The sequence below is a fragment of the Petaurus breviceps genome, unplaced genomic scaffold (genome assembly GCF_028583685.1).
Source record: "Petaurus breviceps papuanus isolate PSGF00001 unplaced genomic scaffold, PetGlider_PUasm1.0 490, whole genome shotgun sequence".
In the NCBI taxonomy this organism is placed as follows: domain Eukaryota; kingdom Metazoa; phylum Chordata; class Mammalia; order Diprotodontia; family Petauridae; genus Petaurus; species Petaurus breviceps.
This window is the reverse complement of record NW_027186352.1, coordinates 12,011,389-12,030,497: the sequence shown is the minus strand read 5'-3', so window position 1 is coordinate 12,030,497 and position 19,109 is coordinate 12,011,389. Positions and strand designations below refer to the sequence as shown.

At 45.6% G+C, this 19,109-nt stretch overlaps 1 protein-coding gene across 1 annotated transcript in view; it reads right to left on the bottom strand.

Moving 5' to 3' along the window:
• Nucleotides 1-2,780: 2,780 nt before the first annotated feature.
• LOC138172034 (large ribosomal subunit protein uL23-like) overlaps nt 2,781-19,109 on the bottom strand; it is a 118,426-nt gene continuing 102,097 nt past the window's right edge. Inside the window, exons 2-3 of the mRNA XM_069101640.1 lie at nt 12,841-13,134; nt 2,781-2,939 (exon numbers count right to left, since the gene is read on the bottom strand). Of these exons, the coding sequence (XP_068957741.1) occupies nt 2,781-2,939; nt 12,841-13,134 (453 nt within the window). The remainder of the gene's footprint in view (nt 2,940-12,840; nt 13,135-19,109) is intronic.

Genomic DNA, 19,109 nt, shown 5'->3' with positions numbered 1-19,109 from the left:
CCGCATTGCAAGGGGCCACAGTCTTGTGAGGGTGGGGGCTCACTCCAGTCTTGTGAGGGTGGGGGCTCACTCCGGTCTTGTGAGGGTGGGGGCTCACTCCGGTCTTGTGAGGGTGGGGGCTCACTCCGGTCTTGTGAGGGTGGGGGCTCACTCCGGTCTTGTGAGGGTGGGGGCTCACTCCGGTCTTGTGAGGGTGGGGGCTCACTCCAGTCTTGGAGGCGCAACCAAAGTGCTCCTCCTGCTCTCTTGGGACCCTTGGCCAATTCTTTCTAAAGCTCCCCTGCATCGTGGGATCCCAGATCTAAAGAGGAAAAGCCAAGTCGTCCAATCTCCTCATTTGGTACTGGAAGGGACTTTAAAGGTCACCTCAGAGGTCAGCTAGTCCAATTCCCCATTTTACAGACATGGAAACTGAGGCCCAGAGAGTTTCAGTGAAATGTCCAAGGTCACACCAGTAGGATTCAAACCTGGGTCCTCTGAATTCAAAAACTAATGATAACCGACATTTTCAAACTCTTTATATAGTGCTTTGCACAGTTGTTTAATTCCTTCTTTACTGCACTGAGGGAGGTTAGATTGTAAGCTCCTTGAGGGCAGGCACTGTCTTTTGTATGTCCTGTGCTTAGCATGGTATCTGGCACATAGTGAGTCCTCAAGTATTTACTGACTATGGTAGGTGCTATCATTATCCTCATTTTGCCAGTGAGGAAGTTGAGTCCAGCAGTTAAGTGCCTTGCCCAGGATAACTAGACACCTAGTGTTTATTAAGCACCTACTATGTGCCAGGCTCTGTGCTGAGCCTGGGAATGCAAAGAAAAGGCCAGTCCCTGCCCTCCAGGAGCTCACAGTCTAATCGCAGAGACAACATGCAAAGAACTGTGTGCAAACGAGTTAAACACAGAATAAGGTGCCAACAGCCTCAGAGGGAAGGCACCAGCTCTAAGGACGATCAGGATTGGCTCTTGTTAGAGGTGGTCCTTGAGCTGAGACTTGAAGGATGCCAGAGAAAGCAGGAGATGGGGATGAGGAAGGAGAGCATCCCAGTCTCAGGGGATGGCCAGAGGAAATGGCCAAAGCCAAGAGAGGGAGGAGAGTCTTGTTCAAGAACCAACCAGGAGGCCAGGATTACTAGAGTGTGGGGGTCTAAGGTGTAAGAAGACTGGAAGGGAGAGATCCGCTTATGGACTCTATAAGCCAAAAGGGAATTTACATCTGATCCAGGAAGCAATAGGAGTCACATAAATATTAAGCAGCTGAGGCAGGATTTGAACTCGTGTTTTCTTGACCTCAGACTTAGAGGTCTATTCACTCTATCACACACACACATACACACACACACACACACACACACACACACACACTGCCTCTCCAATCCAGCCCCCTTTCTACTGTGTTACAAACCATGAGGCAGTTAAAAAAATAAGCCATTCATATTTATTAATTGCCTCCAATGAGTCATATAAAACACAGGCCCTGCCCTCAAGGAGCTTACAGTCTAGCTGGAGAGACAATATGTAGATGTGTGAAAAGGGAAAGGACCATGTGAGAGTTAAAGAGCCAACGAGAGAAAAATCCCAGAGGCATCTCAGGGCAGGGTCTTGATTTCAGTCAAAGTATGACAAATGGGCTGTGAGTTCAAAGGGAAATGAGATTCCTCCGGACTGAACGGGTTTAGAAAAACTTCCCGGTTAAGTGCCTGTAGCTGGAAGCCAAAGGAAAGGGCCAAGGTCTGGTCAGTGTGATGATCAGTCATCAGGCACAGCATCCCTACAGACAGGCCCCAGGAGAGCCCAGCAGCACTCGGGAGGCAGGCTGCTGCCAGAGAGCAGCCTTGAGCTTGCACAATGGAAAGCTCACTGGGCGCCAAGCTGAAAGATGCCTGGGCTCAGAATCGTTTGGTGAAACTTCTGCCATTCTGGGCTCTGCCCAAGATTGAGCGGCAAAATCCCGGCTCCACTATTGACTGGCTAAATAACTCCTGCCAAGCCTCTGGGCATGACCCTGTGATTCTCAGTTTGCCCATCTGTAGAAGGGGGACTATCATAATGCTGGTATTTAGACAATGCTCAGCTCTGGTCACGAGGGCGCTTGGCGAGCCTTCTAGGCCATGGGCATATGAATCATTCCTGCTGGCATCCTCGATCTGGCTGGTACTTCACTATCTCAACCACCTCCCACACTCATGGCACCCAACAGAGGTGCTCACCTGGAGGGCAGACCAACCCCTTCATGCCTGTGCTACCCACTTTAAAGTCTGCAGGGCACTTTCCAAACATCTCATGTGACGCTCAACACAATGCGGAGAGGTAGGTGCTGTCATGATCCTCATTTTACAGGTGACGAAACTGAGGCAAACAGGGTTAAGTACAACCAGGAATTGTCTGAGACTGGATTTGAGCACGGGAAGATGAATCTTCCTGCTCTATCCACTGCCCCATCGATTAAGGCACCTCAAAGGGTCATCTAGTCCAATCCCTTCATCTTACAGATGAGGAAACTGAGGTCTAGACGTGAAGCCACTTGGCCAAAGTCACACAAGTGGTAAATAGCCCCTCTTTTGCTCCATTTCTCAATGGCAAGGTCACTAGCTGCACTAGAAAGAATGTCAGACCTAGAGTTGGATGCCTGGGTTTGAGTCCCAGCTCCCTCGCTGTGCAACATTGGAGAAGCCATTTGATGACTCCGTGCCTCAGTTTCCCCAGTTATGAAATTGGGGTAAAAGCCAGCTGCTCTGCCCAGCCTGCAGGGACATAGCTGTAAAGTTTCTGTAAAGTGCTTTGTCAATGGGAATGCTTGCTAGCCCCCTTTTGCGCGCCCTCCTCTAGGAGACGTTCAGGGCTCAGGTCCTGCTGGCTGCTTGGCTGCCCTCTCACTGAAGAGGAAGTAACAGCAGCTGCCAGAACCCCATCGCCCCGCATGCAACGGAAGCCCATGGCCCTCTGCAGAAGGAGCCACTAAGGGAGTGTCTAAAACAAGCTGCGGCCCTTTTCTAAACCAAACATTTCACAGAACATTGGGTCAGGGGTCAGTAAACAGCAATTCGAGGGGATTTTGTTTGGAATCTTGCTGCAGGAGGAAACCCTGGCCAGAGGAGCCGGGTGGGGGACTCTCAGCTGTTTATCCTACAGGGCCACTGACTGGGGACAGCAAACGCTTATGGAGTACCTGCTGTATGCAGATCCCTAGGAGGCCTGGATGGCCACGGGCAGAGACTGAAAGTTAGGACAAGACACAGTACCTGTTCTCATGGAGCTTGAAATCTAGAAGAGGGACCGACGTGATGTAGGTCAAAGGGGATGGGAGCATGACCAGTGAGAAGGTCACTAAATTGGGCCTCACAGGACCCAGGTTTGAACCCCGCTTATTCCACTTACTACCTATGTGGCCTGGGTTTCTCTGGGACACAGTTTTCTCATCTGTATAATGAGGAGGTTGGACTAGAATAAGATGAAAAACTCCAGGCCCTCAAAAGTCTCAAATGCTGACTGAATCAGATGAAAATGTAATGGGACACATTCAACAAAAGAAAAAAAAATGCAACACAACACAGATGGTGTTGATTTCTGGTTTTCTTTGTCAATCTGCTGCTGCAAAGGTGAGTTTGACCTGTGGGACTCGATGACTTCCAAGTCACCCTGAGGGAGACAAGAGGCAGCCCCTGACAGGCGGGTCACACCACCACCACCACCTTGACCTTTGCGTCTCCTCAGATCCCAATGGAGGCAGCCCAGGACCTGAACCCCAGAGCCTTGGGAACAGCCTGAGTGAGGTCACCTCCCATCCTCAGGGAAGAAACCACCGTGAAAATGGGCTACTCCCTCCTGCTACTGCTCAAAGTTGTCTGTCAACACCAAAGCCCTGGGAATGGTAGCACCCCACACACCCCAGTCTTGCCTCCAGCCCAGTGATGATTCTGGGAAGCAACCCCTCTGGGGCCGCAGCCTGCCCATCACCTGCTACTGAAGAAAGGAACGCTCTCCCCACCCAAGTCCTAGCCACGTCCAATGGCTCAACCTCAAAACCAATGGGATTTTATCAGTGGAAAGCATGAACATCTGCTCTGATGCTGCCCAAAGAGCCACTAAAATGTGACCTCCCAAACTCTTCTCTAAAAATAGAACTCAGTGCTTAGCACAGAGTGTTTTGTACAGAGTTGGTGCTTAATAAATGTATCCTCATCTATTCATTTTAGGGAGCTGCACAGTGAGTAGTTGTGTGAATAGCAGAATGCATTCAAATCCTGACTCAGATATTTACTCATCCACTGGAGAGGCCCAGGCTGACCCTGGGACAGTCACTTCACCTCTGTTTGCCTCTGTTTCCTCGCCTGTAAAATAAAGGGTCCTCATGTAGCCCCCCCCCATAGTCCCTCAGAGTGCTGAATCTATGATTGCAAAGTCAGAGAGAGGAGGTCATTGCCAAGTGTAGAGATCTGGAAAGGGAGCGGCTTTGGGATCAAACTTTAAAAGATGAACAGGGGTTCAAAAGGTAAAAGGAACAATGCAAGCCAAGGCATGGAGGTGGGAAAGCCCAGGGACAAAGATTGAGTGTGAATAGCCTTGAATGCCAGGTGGAACAGGGAGCCCCAGAAGATCAGAGGGCAGGGAGGGAGGCACCAGGTGTGTGCATCAGGAAGATCGCTCTTGTGTTTTAATAGGAGCTCCTTTAGAGGAGGGATTGTTTTGTTCTTTGTTTTTGTATCCGGTCTGCAGCTTATAACCTATTACACAATGGGCACTTAATACATGCTTATTAGTTAGAAGTAGTTAAGTGTCCCGGTGAACCTAGAGTCAGGAAAACCTGAATTTGAATCCTGCTCCAGACACTGACTGTGTGACCCTGGGCAATCTCTTTCAGCCTCAGTTTCCCCATCTGTGACATGAATATAATAACAGGTCCAATCTCACAAGGTTGTTGAGAGGACCAAATGAAAAGAATGGCAGTTTTCCTATGGAAATATTTATGTAAAGTGTTATCGTAAATTCGAGCGACTGATTGGTTGGCAGAGAGGAGAGAGAGGAAGGTAGACCTCCTGTGGGTCTGGGAGAGCGAAATGCGACCCTGTCCTGGGTGCTGGCAGTGAGACTGCAGGGAAAGGATGAAGGCAAGAGGTGAGAGGGCCTGGCCAGTGGAGAGGAGGCCAGGGAGAGGCCCAGGGCGACAGACAGAGGTGGCCTGGGAATAGTGAAGGGAGACATTGAATAAAGTCAGAAGAGGGAGCGGACAGATGAGTCCTGGCCACTGGAGAGCAATGTCCTCCAGGCAGCCTGGGCTCAGAGAAGGGGCTGGCAGGGGACGGGATGATCTGGGCTCGTCCCATCCATGGCAGAAGAACAGAAGTCATGGGAGTGAACGCGACTGGCCTGGGGGAGGCTGGAGAGAGGGAAGAGAGGAGGACCCAGAGCAGGCCTCCCTTTGAAGGGCAGCCACGGTATGAGGAGGCAGAGGAAGGAGAGCCCAGAGCAAGCCTGTGGGAGGCCAGAGTCTCTAGTGAGGAAAGAGCTACAGAGAGGTCAAGAAAGACGAGGTCTGAGAAACAGCATTGATGGGAGATGCAGGAATGTGCCTGAGGAGAGCAGGGAAGGCAGTCTGCAGGAGGAAGAGGGCAGGGAGCAGAGGGTTAAGAACAGAGACTTTTTCCAAGGAGTTAAAAGCAGAAGTGGGGAGGGAGGGAGGGGAGATTCTGGCTAGACTAAGGCTCAAGGGAAGGGCTTTTCAGGAATGAGAACTGGTGGCGGTTCAGTTGTTTTTAAACATCTCTTTGTGGTCCTATTTTGGGTTTTCTTGGCAAGGATCCTGGAGTGTTTTGCCATTTCCTTGTCTAGCTCATTTTTATTGATGAAGGAACTGAGACAAACAAGGTTAAGTGACTTGCCCAAGGTCACATAGCTAGTAAGCGTTTGAGGCCAGATTTGAACTCAGGAAGATGAATCTTCCTGACTCCAGGTCTAGTGCTCTATGCACTGTGACACATGAGAATGGAGCACATTGCAGGCATTGGGACAGCCAGTGTCCAAACATGGGGATGAGAGGTGCCGTGTGTGAAGAACCAAGAGAAGGCCATTTAGGAAGATGGGATCCTGAAACAAGGTTCTAGAGGACTTGGGGGGTGGGGCCATAGGCACAAACAGATGGATTAACTTTGGTGAATAAGAGGGACATTTCTTCTATAAGAAAACAATGAGTGAATGGATGAAGAGGCTTTTAAGTTCCCACCATGCATCAGCCACTGCACCATATAGACCATAGAAACACAAAAGCAAGAAAGCCTCTGTCCCAAGAAACTTGCATCTGAATGGGGGAAGATGCTGGCCATGGAGAGTGGTGGCCAGAGAGGAAGTTTGGTCTGGGAGTCACAGGGAAGGGGAGTGGAAGCCTCATAAAGACCACTGCTGTGCCCTGGAGTGAACAATGGTGACACTGACTGGATTCTTCTCACGTAGCAGTGATGTGCAGATGGCAGGATGATTGTGGATGGACCATGAAGTGTGATCTGGAGTGGAAGGAGACAACCTGCCATCTCCTATCACCATACCTTTGTCTAGCAACTCCCAGACTTGGCATGCCCTCCTTCATTGTGTCTGTCCCTTGGCATCTCTGAGTTCCTTCAAAGCTCAGATGAAATGCCACCTTCTGCATCAGGTTTTTACTGATTCCCCCCCTCCCCCTGCTGTTCCTGCTTCTTTCCCACCCCCAATCACCTTGCATCTACTGTGGGAATACTTTGTATTTATCTATAGGTATACCTGTTGTTTACTTTATGGAAGTTAAGTCCCCTGGGGGCAGGGGCTACTTAATTTTTGTCTTACCTTTTTTATCCTCATTTTTATTCACAGTTTCTAGCATGTAGTAACACTTCACAAAAACTCATTGAATTGAATCACCTTATCAAAACATCCCATTTTACAGAGCAGAAAACTGAGTCCCCCACAGTGAAAAATGATGACCACACACAGGTAACAAGTAACATATCCAAGCTTAGAAGCCAGACATAGACTCATAGATCTGAAGCTGAGAAGCCATCTAGCCTGAACCCCCATTTTACAGATGAGGTAACTGGGAGCCAATAAGTGAGATAACTTGCCTATGGTCACAAAAGCAGTAATCATCAGGGGAAGGATTTGAACCCAGGTCCTCTGACTGCTTATACTATATTGCTGTTCTCTCCACCCTGACCTCAAATTTCCCAAGGACCTCTGCCCTCAAAGCTGTGGACAATCAGCCAAACACTGATCTTCTTATGAATTGGTGTATCACCCTGTGAAATGGATATATCTAGTAATTCACAGAGCAGCTGACACCACACCCCAGTATGTTTTCAAGAAAGACTTGGAGGGAGGAAGGTAATAAGCACTAAGCACTTACTGTGTCAGGCACTGTTCTACATGCCAGGGAAATGAGTGTAAACAAAAAGATAGATCCCCCCACCCCCGTCCTCCAGAAGCTTATATTCTAATGAGAAAAGACAACTTGCCAGAGAGAGTGTGAGGGGACTAAAGAATTCCTACTTTATTCCGTAGTTAATGAGGAGCTAGGGAAGACTTTCCAGAAGAGGAGTGACGACCACATCACTGAATAAAGAAAATTAATCTGAAAATAACCAATGATTGTAAGGGGAGAGATTGAAGGCAGAAAGATCTACTAGACTTTTACAATCCTTCACTCTGGGGATAACGAAGGTCCCTACATACTGCAGTGGTGCCAATGGAAATAGAAAAATAAAGGAAAGTTTGGGAGATGCTGGTCAGGTAGACTGGACTTGGCCAGGGTCGGTAAGAGAGAGGGAAAAGGTAAGCCCCAAAGTTTTCAAATATTGCCGGAATGAAGTCAAAAAGAGGAAGCTATTTGGGAAGAAAGATAATAAATACAGTTTGGGAGAGAGGAATTTGGCATTGCAATGGAACATCAAAGTGGCAACATCCAGTAGAGAGCTTGACATAAAAGCTATGGCTTATGGGAAGAGTCAAGACTGGAGATGCAGCTTGGAGAGTCATTTACATGGAAGCAATAAATGAAGATGAGGGAATGCATGAGACTGGCAAAGGATGGAGTATAGAGAGAGAAGAGGACCGAGGACAGAGCCTTGGGATGCCAGCATTAAGGGACTGGAAAGAAAAAGGGCCCATGAAGAAGATGGAGGAGTCATTAAAAGATGGGGCAGGACTAGGAAAGGACAGGGCCAGAAAAAGGGAGAGAATCTGACCAGAAGCAATATCCTGCAGTTCAAAATGCTGAGAGGTTAATAGAAGGTGAGAACTGAGAAAAGCACATTGAACCATGATGCAGGAAGTTAGATCCGTAGCCTGGTGGAGATGGAGGCCAAAGCACCAGGGTTAAGGAGGAAGGAGGAGGTGAAGATATGGAAACATGAGTCATGCTGTAGTCTCCTTTAATGGAGAAAGGATGCAAAGTTTGGGTGGAAACTAACGGAGCAAACTTTCTAGGGGAAGTTGAGAGGTATTTTTAGGATTGCAGAGACCCAAGCTTGTTCAGAGGCAGCCAGGAAAGAGAGGTGGGTGGGAGAAGAGGGAACTGAAGACAATCACTAGCAGGACATCTGGGTCCAAGCCTTGTTTCTTCTCCATCATTTTCGTCTATTTGCAGAGAACTATGGAGGGATTACAGATAAGCCAGGGCAGGAACCTGACTCATTTCAGAGAAAAGCTACCTCCTCAACTTCCCTCAGAAGCAACAACTTTTGTTGCTTGGTCCTTTCAGTTGTGCCCAACCATTCTGACCCTGTTTGGGGTTTTCTTGGCAAAGATCCTGGAATGGTTTGCCATTTCATTCTCCAGCTCATTTTATGGATAAGGAAACAGACAAATAGGGTTAAGTGATTTGCCCAGGGTGACACAGCTAGTAAGTGATTGAAGGCAGATTTAAAATGAGGCTTTCCTGATTTCCATGCACTTACCTAGTTGCAAAAATGGGTTGTCAAGTCATTTAGTCTAGGAATATTTTCCCCTAAATTCAGTTTGATACTTAAGCAAAGACCATTTCCGTTTCCTTGTTAAACCCTTCTGAACTAATTTGGTATTTTTGTTTTGTTTTGTTTTGCTTTGCTTTTTGGAGGGGGAAGGTAGGGCAATTGGGGTTAAGTGACTTACCCAAGGTCACATGGCTAGTTTTTGTGTTAAGTCTCTGAGGCTGGATTTGAATTCAGGTCCTCTTGACTCCAGGGCCAGTGCTCTATTCACTGCACCACCTAGTCACCCCCACTAATTTGGTATCAAGAGAGGTCTCCTGTGGCAGCTCCAGACTAGGGAAAGAGGAAAGGGATCAGCATTTATTAAGTGACCACTAAGTGCTCTTTATAAATATTAGCTCATTTGATCCTCAAATGACAATGGGAGGTGGGTGTTATTATTATTGCCATTTTACAATTGAGAAAACTGAGGCAGATGTGTTTAAGTGACTTGCCAAGGGTCACATAGTCAGTAATTTTCTGAGGCTGAATTTGAACCTAGGTCTTCCTGTCTCCAGGTCCAGTGCAGAGGACACTCTGTACCACCTTATGCCATCTAGTTCAATTTCATTTTTTTTTCCAGTGGAGAGATAGGGCCATGTCAGAGGATCCTAGCACTGGACCTGGGAGGGACCTCCAAGGCCATCTAGTCCAGTCACATAATTATATTGATCAGGAAACTGATGCTCGGAGAAGTGAAGGAAATAAGTGGCAAGGAGAGATCCTAACACAGCCCTCTGATGGCATCTGAGAGGCTCTTTCCCCCGCACCCTAAGAGTGATCCGATTTTCTCATTTTCCTAGTTTAGTTCTGTATGTGTTCGTGCCTCTGAAAACATTGGTTATGTTTTTGTTAATCAAATTTTATGGAACATTATTAAAATGAAGACTTTATATTTTTTTCAGTTATCCATTGGAACAACTTCAATCTCTTCACACTCCCTTCTTTTATTCACATTCCTGATTAGTCACTTTTATGATTGATGGCCATGGATTATCACAATGTGAAAAATTAATTGAGTCATCCCATCCCTGTGTATGAGGAATAATAGAGACCCCTTGGTGGGAAATCCACTGGTCTGGGAAGGAGTCAGGAAAGTGGGCTGGGTTGGTGAGATCACCAGGGAAAGGGCAAGAAAACCTCCTTGGATTCACCCAGAAGCCTGACAAGGTTAAGGAGGGGAGCTACCAGAAATGATACTGTCAACCAACCAACCAGACCTTACCAATGTCTGCCACCTCCCAGGCATTGGGGATACAAAGGCAAAACTGAATCCAATCCTGTTCTCAAGGAGCTTTCATTCTAGTGGGGTGGATCAGGATACCTACAGACAAAGAGAGTCCAATCGAAAACTTATGAATTTTATACCTGATATGCAAATTTCAAGCAAGATTTCAACAAAGTGTGGCTGGGACAGGAAGGGAAGACATTAATACTCACACTGTGGAAAGAGAATAAAATGCAAACTATAGGAGTGGAAATTCCATTTAAGTCTTATCTGCAAAACTGCGTGGACGCCTCCAAAAGGGAAAGAGGGAAGATAGTAATGTTGTGGCGTTTTCTTGACGACTGGGAAGCACGACCAGGAAGAATGGGTGAAAAGTTGACTCTTCCACATCAGATTTCTGGTCATCTTCTAGGAATGCAGCAGCCTGAGCCTTCTGACATTTGTCCACAAAAATAGAGGAAGTCTGGTGGGGAAATGGGACCATGAGAGCTGCATGTGAAGAGCTGTCCATTAGGAAAGGGATCAGGCTTACTCTTCTTAGCTGACCCAGGATAGCCTAGGAGTACTGGGTGCCACAAAGGAGACGATTCTGTCTTTGGAGACAGTAGGCCTGAGCTTCAAGTCTGACTCTACCATTTCCTGGATGGAAGCCCTTGGGTTAGCCAATTATGAGCCGTAGGAGGCTCAGGTTCCTTGTCTGGAAACTCAGTTGTAAGTAGCAGATTTAAGTTTGAGTGACTTCCTTATAGTTACTGCCGCTCAAAAGTGGAATGACTGCCCTGGGAAGCAGGACTTTCTCCTTCCCTGGAGGTCTGCACACAGAGGCTAGATGACCACCTGTCAGGTCTGTGACAGAGGGCACTGTCCTTCAGGCTCAAGGTGGACTAGGTGCTCTCCAAGGTTCTGTATGGAAGAGTCAGTGACTGTGATCTGGGAATACATATCCATATACAAATACATATACATACAAGCTCCTTAAGGGCAGGGACTGTCTTTTGCCTCTTTTCATATTCCCAGAACTTAGCAGAGTACCTGACATACAACAGGTGCTTAATATATGTTTATTGATTAATATATCTATGCATAATACAAATGTATGCATTGAACATGGTTCCACAATTTTGAATCCCACTTAAGGCCCCACTTGGCATCTTTGTTTTACTGAGATGTAATTTTACCCTCCATATATGAGGACAACCATCCCAAGCAACCATAAGACAGGTATTGTTTCAGACTCAGGCCAAATCCCCCTCATCCATGGTGTCCTATCCCGTCTCCTCTCACTTCCCTTCTGTGGACTTCAGTGGTTGTGATGCCCTCAGGAAGCCGTCTCCAAGTGGCTCATAGTTGGTAAGTCTCCTGTGGAATGTAACTGTGAGGAACTGATGGTCATGCTTTAGTACAAATAGCCTATTGAGTTTAATTGTATGATGAAAAGTGGAAAACATTGTTAATCAAACAAATTGGTCACTAAATCAGCAAGCATTTTCAAGTGCCTACTATATGTTAAGTATTGGCGATAGAAAGAAAAAAATGAAACATTTCCTGCCCCCTGAGGACTTTCATTCATATCAGATGCTTTCAAATCATATAGATATCTGGGTAATGGGTATCATACAGACCAAACATCTGGATCGACCCCTGTGGGATGTCAGGTAGTCTGGCCTGGTTTCCTCAAATGAAAAATGAAGACCTCAGATGGAATAATCACTGAAGTCATTCCTAGTTTTGAAAGTCCATGAATTTTTTTAGAAAAAATAGACAAAGTTACAAAAAGGACAGGAGGAATCCAAATTCCTTCAATGCCTCCCCCTAACTTTAATCCTAATTACCATTCCAAAGACCCCCAAAAACAATTTGGCCAAATCAACTGAAGTAGAGCTTAATAGTGATCAATATCAAGTTCCAAGAGTCACCCACAGTAGGAAGGCAGCCTTCTACATGAAGCCCTTCCTTGTATCTCTTTGTACCCACATGTTTGCATGTTGTCTCTTTGGGCAGAATGTAAGCTCTCTGAGGTCAGGGACCTTTCTCCTTTTTTTCTTCGCACCCTCAACATCTAGCTCAGTACTTGGCATATATTAGTTGCTTAATAAATGCTTGATGAATGATTTCTTGATGCATTTGTAATGTAAAGAGGATTCCACGTCCTTGGCATGAACTAGCATGGATAAAGTCAATGCGGGCTCATGGTCATTTTACAGATGAGAAAAGTTAGGCTCATCCAGATAAAACCACTTTCCCAAGGGTCACATAGTTATAGCAGCAAGTCATAGTTTATGGCATACCGTTCATTAATTCAATTCACATTTGTATGCAGGGCACTGACTTTTGTGTAATTAATAATAACAATAAAACATTATCTATATGGCACCTACTCTGTTAAGCACTTTACAAATATTATCCCATTTGACCCTCACAACAACCGTATCAAGTAGGTCATTATTATCCCCATCTTTTTTTTTCTGGAAGACTTTTTATTGCAGGTGGGATGGGACACAGCGGGACACGGATGGACACAGCAAGTGAGATGGTTCCAGCTTTGTTGGCAACTTCTAAAGCACCATAGCCTGGAGCAAGTCGGACACAGGCCTTCTTCTCTCCATTGGCCGGGTCAGTGTGTCAGCCTTGGCCGCGGCTTCTTTACCACCCGCTTGCTCCGATGCTGGTTGGCCTTGACGTCCACAATGAAGATTAGGGTGCCGTTGTCCTCAGCCTTCTTCAAACCAGACTCAGTGGTCAAAGGAAACTTAATGATGGTGCAGTGATCGAGCTTGTTTCTCCGAGGGGCACTTTTCTGAGGGTACTTGGGCTGCCTTTGAAGTCTTAGTGTCTTGGGTTGCCAGAAGGTGGGGGATGTTTGGATCTTCTTCTTTGTGTGGCTATGGACACCCTTCAGCACCACCTTCTTGGCCTTCAAAGCTTTGGACTTGGCTTCTGTCTTGGGGGTGGGGGAGGGCAATTGCTTCCTTCTTCACCTTCGACACCATTTTGGGGGAGAGGCCCCATTTTTCAGTTGAAGGAAATTGAGGCCAATGTAGGTCAAGTGATTTGCTCAGGGTCATGCATCTAAGCGGTCTGAGACTGGATTTGAACTCAGATCTTCCTGACTCCAGGTCCAAACAAAATACAGTGATAAAAATATGATGGAGGAAATCAAGGAAAAAAACCTTTACAATGGCCCAGGGGTAGGAGTCACCCCAGGGAAAGCTAGTGATGTGGGTGGAACAGCTGGGGACAGCTGGGCAAAACCGGGCTGAGTCATGAGAGTGCTACAGTCAGATTAGGCCTGTGCAGCAGCCAGGGAAGAAAGGAAGTCTAAATATGGCCCAGAAGAAAAAGTTTCTCCCCAATCTAGGGTCACACGTGTTTACTCAGTTACTTTGCACAAAAGTATGCAGGAGCTCAGTTGACATCATGTCCTGTGGTCCGAGGGCAGCTTTGGGTGGGGAGTCAGGGTCCAGGGATTGCCGAGATTCTGGTTTTCTATTCCTGAACTCCTCAAGCCTCAATTTCCTCTTCTGTAAATAAAGAGGTAGATGGATAAGGCAATCACCAGCTCCCTGCAAGGTGCAACTCTGAGAATTCTGTTCTGACATCCACCTGTCAGTTTCTCCGACTAGAGATTGTATGGGATCCAAGAGCTGGAAGGGATCTGTGTCAGTGCCCATTCTGTCCAATTCATTCCCAAAAGGAATCTCCCCATCACATACCAGGCAAGCTGTTGTCCAGCCTTTGCTTGAAAACCTCTAATGAGGGAGGACCCACTACCTTTCCAGGCTGACCATCTGCCATTGGAGGAGCTCCATTGTTGGGAACTTCGAACTGAAATTAATCCTGAATCGACTCTTAGTAACCTCCCCCATTGTTCCTTCCTGCTGACCAGAGACAAAGTCTAACCCCTCTCTAACATGACATTCCTTCAGATGCTCAGACATAACTAACATATCCCCTTACATTTTCTCTATTACAGGCTAAACATTTCTCCAATCCTCTTATGGTGTGGATTCAAGGCCATCTTGGTCACCCTCCTTTGGACTCCATCTCTCTCCTTCCCCCTCCCTACTGCCCCCTCTTCCTTTCTCCCTCCCTTCCTCCTTCCCCCTCCCCGCTCTCCCCTTTTCCTTTCTCCCTCCCTTCCTCCTTCCTCCTCCCTCTCCCTCTCATTGTCTTGAATGTCCAGATAGAAATACAACAAAGCATAACAAAGATGTCTTTGGGAATAATGAATGTAGAGAAGCACATCTATGCCTGCCCAGATAACCTGAGAAAGAGGTTTGGGGGCTTTGAGTTGCTGGTTGCCTTTTGCCTTTTTGTTTCATATGCTGACCATGGGTCAGTTTCATGCCCATGATATGACAGCATATTGATGGAGTCCCTGCAGAAGCACGTGGCAAAGTGAACATGTGTTTGCCCACTGCCTGAGAGGATAGACCTTGAGAGTGGATTTTCCCAGCCTTGTGATTTACTCAGGGGTGATGCCAAGTTTAATGGCTCCCAAGTTTGAGTTCCTAAGAGACTGAAAGTTCTCAATTTCAGGAGCTAAGCACCAGAGTGCTAGAGTGAGGCTTACTGAACAGACTCTTGGAAGAAGAGGAAATGCCATGTGGCTCTTGCACAAACTCAAACCACCTCAAGGGGGGCCAGGAGAGCAGGGCTAGCAATTCTCACTTCTGTCATTGCAAGTTACTCGATCAGCACATGTCCCTTTGAAGAGGGATCCTTGTCTAGCAGCCCTCCAAAGGGTATTTACCTTTCAGGGGAAAGTAAGGAACCATTTAAGTGGTTTTTGCCTCTATGTCTGCTCTGTGAGTCCTTAAGGATCTGTTGCGCTTTCTGTGATGACTGAAATAGAGACAGTGCCATAGGTAATACCAATACTGTACATGAAATAGCTGTGCAGGAGTTAAGGGCTGCGTCCACCTTCAAGGGGACCTAGATGAAAGCTATAGCTAAGACTTATTTCAGGTATTTTTCTAAGTAAAATTCTGAGGAGGAAACAAAGGACCCAAAAGAGGAAATTACTTTCTTTGGGTCAGGCTGAGATGAGCCCCGGACTATAGAAACCTGGTGTAAGGTGAGCCCAGAGTCCTTGGTTGGCAGAGAAGCAGCTAGACTATAGGTTCCGGAGCTTAGCACAATGCCTGGTACATAGCATATCTTTGTGTTCTCAGAATTTGACCCAGAGTTTTGAAAGCATCTCACATCAAGGTTCACCTGCCAAGTTCTCAGGGGCCAGAGGACTGTGTGACTTTTTTTACTCAGAACCCAGTCATAAAATTCCTGGCTCGGAGTCAGTTCTAAGGAAGCTTGACCTCCATTAGACTATAAGCTCCTTGAGGGCAGGAATCATCCTTTACCTTCTTTTGTATCCTAGACTTATCATACTTCCTGGCACATAGTAGGTGTCTAATAAATGTTTATTGACTGACTTTTATTAGGAGAATTAAACTTTCCATTCTCATTCACTTCAACTCATTAAATCCCTCATCCCAACATCCCAAAGAACTATAATAAATTAGATTGTGGTTCACAAGTCTAGTTCTCCAAAAGTGATAGAAACAAAAGAGGTAATGGTACCATGTAAATCAGGTATAGGACCAGTAATGGATTCCAAATGGACAAGAAAAAGCTACACATAAAGAACTCACAAACACACAGTAACACAAGTCAATACCATCTTCTAATGACTGGTGCAATCTACTGGGAGGCTAATATTTATGTAAAACTCTAAGTAGACACAAACATGTCAAACTCTGTGAAATGTCAGTTATCTTTATTATTTTAACTCTGGATTTTCCTGAGCCAGAAAGGCAGTATTGCATAATGGCTAGAGCTGGCCTTGGAGTCCAGAAAATCTGGCTTCAAGTTTTGTTTCTGATATGTACTGGCTATGTGACCTTGGGCAAGTCTTATAACCACTAAGTGCTTTAGGAAGTTCACTAAGACTATAAGTTACTGAGAAAGAGTCAACCTGAATAAGAAAAGAAAATTCCTCGATGTATGCTCCCTATACAAGAAACCTGGGTCTAGTCATTATTCCCTTTCCTGAGATAATTTTAGCTTAAATAAATTTTATAAATTTTAGGTCATACTATGACTTTAAATGTGTATATCTTTAGACATTACATGTGTTCCCTGTAGGCAGAATATTGTTGGATTGTGATTGGAGGGTGGGGGGGAATCCTTAATCAAAATAATCCTTTTTGTTGTTATGGGAAATGCCATCCATTTCCACTCAAAATATTTTTTTTCTAAATTATTCACTTTTTCTCATGGAATTGTCTTCTTTTTTCACTAATTGAATTCACTTCAATTTAATTCATTAATTATATATTCTAATTTTAATCAATTTCCAAACTTACTTATGACAAAAACTAAGTAAATTTCCTATTTATGTAGCATTAACTCATTTATTTTACAAAAATTAAATTCTACCTTTTCATTGCTGAAGAAAGAAGATAATCCTACCTCTTCCACTATTCCCTCTTTCCCTTGCCTTTTCCCTCTTTACCTGTAAATTCTTTTCATTCTTTTTATTTTTAATAATTTAAATTCTTTAAAAATTTAAGGCTTTTGGAAATGTAATTCTTTTTGTCTTCTTTCTCCTCCCTTTTTCCATGTCTGATTATAAAATTCTAACCCCACAGTAGTTACTGCACTGAGACATCAATTGCTTAATCAGTATTGTAAAGCATCTGCTGTGGTGAGAACTTTTACGTAAGAGTGCCTGTTCTTTTCCCAAAGCTCTCTACCTAATTCCCTCAGGTTTCTGAACCATTGAAGGGTCCCTGGTTTAAACTCAAAAGCTGTTCTGAGGTTCGTCCTTTTCTTCACTAATTACTTACATTTATCTTGAAATTTTAATGTACATCATTTTGGTGTGTTTCTTTTTTTAAATAAAGTGTTTAGCTTTGCTGGAAAACTGGTTCTTCATCAAGCCCTTTGTCTGCAGCTGGAGACTCAGGAAGAACAGCTGGATGAGATGGAATGTTTATAAAGAATTTATGTGCTGTATGTGACATTATGGGGCTAGAGCATGAAGTAAGAAGCTGATAGTCAATAAGAAAAAGACCAACACCACTTCAAAGTTCATGTCATTGTGGGGGGAGGGAGACAGCAAAGCAGGGGAATGCTATACAGGGTGATGTATATCCAGGACTCCGTGTCCCCTAAAATGTTCTGTTAATGGTGAAGGTCTGACAGGAACCCTGAAACAAAATGGCTAAGATCCAAGAGTGAAATTAAAAGGCCCTGTATGGGTGACAGCCACATTAACTAAAACTACAATATATTGACAAAAAAAGCATTGAACACATAGCTGAGTCATATGGATTAGTTTGTAGGAATGGTTGTGTTTATGATGGCATTTAGGATCATGTGATTGCCATTAGAAATTGCATAAGGGTTATTGTTAATGATCATAAGCTTAGCAATCAATGTAGATTAGACAAGATCATGGCAAAAACTGTACTTCACATCACCTACCAAGACATGACTTAAAGGCTAGAATTATATATCAGAAAACTACAAATGACAGATGACACATTCCCATGCTACAAATAAAAAACATTCCTTAGAACCTGACCGATAAATTTTACTAGAACTGGACCATTGCCACAGTCCAAACTACAGTCCACCAACATTCATATATCATATTGAACAAAGTTTTAATACATACCACCATACCAAACACTCATAATCTACAAGTAACACAGGGGAAAGGGGTTTTAAAATATAGAGACCTGGCCAAGGAGACAAAATCATGTGGAAACAAGATGAGGTCCATATCGATCCCATTATCCTCTCTGTTCCAGGAGTTATCCTAAAGATGATTTCAGAAAGCCTACAGAGAACGTACTGATAGCATATTGCTTTAAATTGATCCCAAAAGGCACTGCCTTATCTGCCTGGGCAAAGGTCCATAGAACATTAAATGTAAAAGAAGAAGACTATGAGGATAGCAACTTGTCCCAAGATTTTTTTTTTTCCATCTGGACTCCCTTGAAAAAGATGAGAATGGGGAGGCAGAGTCAAGATGGCAGAGTAGAAGCAGGACCTCCCTGATGCTCCGGCTTCCACCTTCCCCAATCCATGTAAAAAGGGGACTCTGAACAAACTTTGGAGCTGCAGAACCCACAAAATGACACAGAGAAGCTAACCTCCTGCTGAGGACAGCCTGGTAGGCCAGCAGCAAGTGGCCAGCGCAGTGCTCTGGGAGCCAAGCCCAGCCCCATGCAGAGGCTTTAGCCCCCCCGGGGGGGGGGGGGGGGGGGGGCCTGACCAGCCACCAGCTGGAGGGACTCCAGATCAGCAGCAGCTGTGGCCATTTCCAGAATCATCAACACATAGATTCGAAGGACAAAGTGAGAGGTCAGTGCAGTCTGGACTTTGGGACCCAGTAAGTGGGTCGTGGCTTTTGCCCCCAGGGAGAGAAGCCACTGAGCCTCCTGGCACAGCCAGCCAGCGCCATGTGGCAGCTTCAGCTCCTGGTCTGCAGAGTGTAGGGGGACCAAGCGACCAGTCTGAGGGGTAATTGCTCTTTCTGTAATCTGATTGGATTTGGATTATGGTCTAGGGTAGAGGTCCTGGGGTGTGTGTCCAGCTTGCGAGAGCATGTGGAGGCCTCAGAGAAGGCACCCATCTAATACCTCTGGCAGCTGAGAAAACCCCAGCATTTGGGATGAAAGCTCCCCTGTCTGGTGGCAGAGTCCTACTGTGGCAAAAAGCCCAGGGGTCAAGTGACTGAGGGGCGACATGACAAGGCAAAGGAAACAAAGCAGACAGAAGATTTCAACATTACATTCCTACTTGGGGGACAAAAAGGAGTAAAGCATGGAACAGGAGGAAGACAGTGAAGTCAGAATTCCTGCACCAAAAACTTCAAAGGAAAATACAAGCTGGTTACAGGCCATA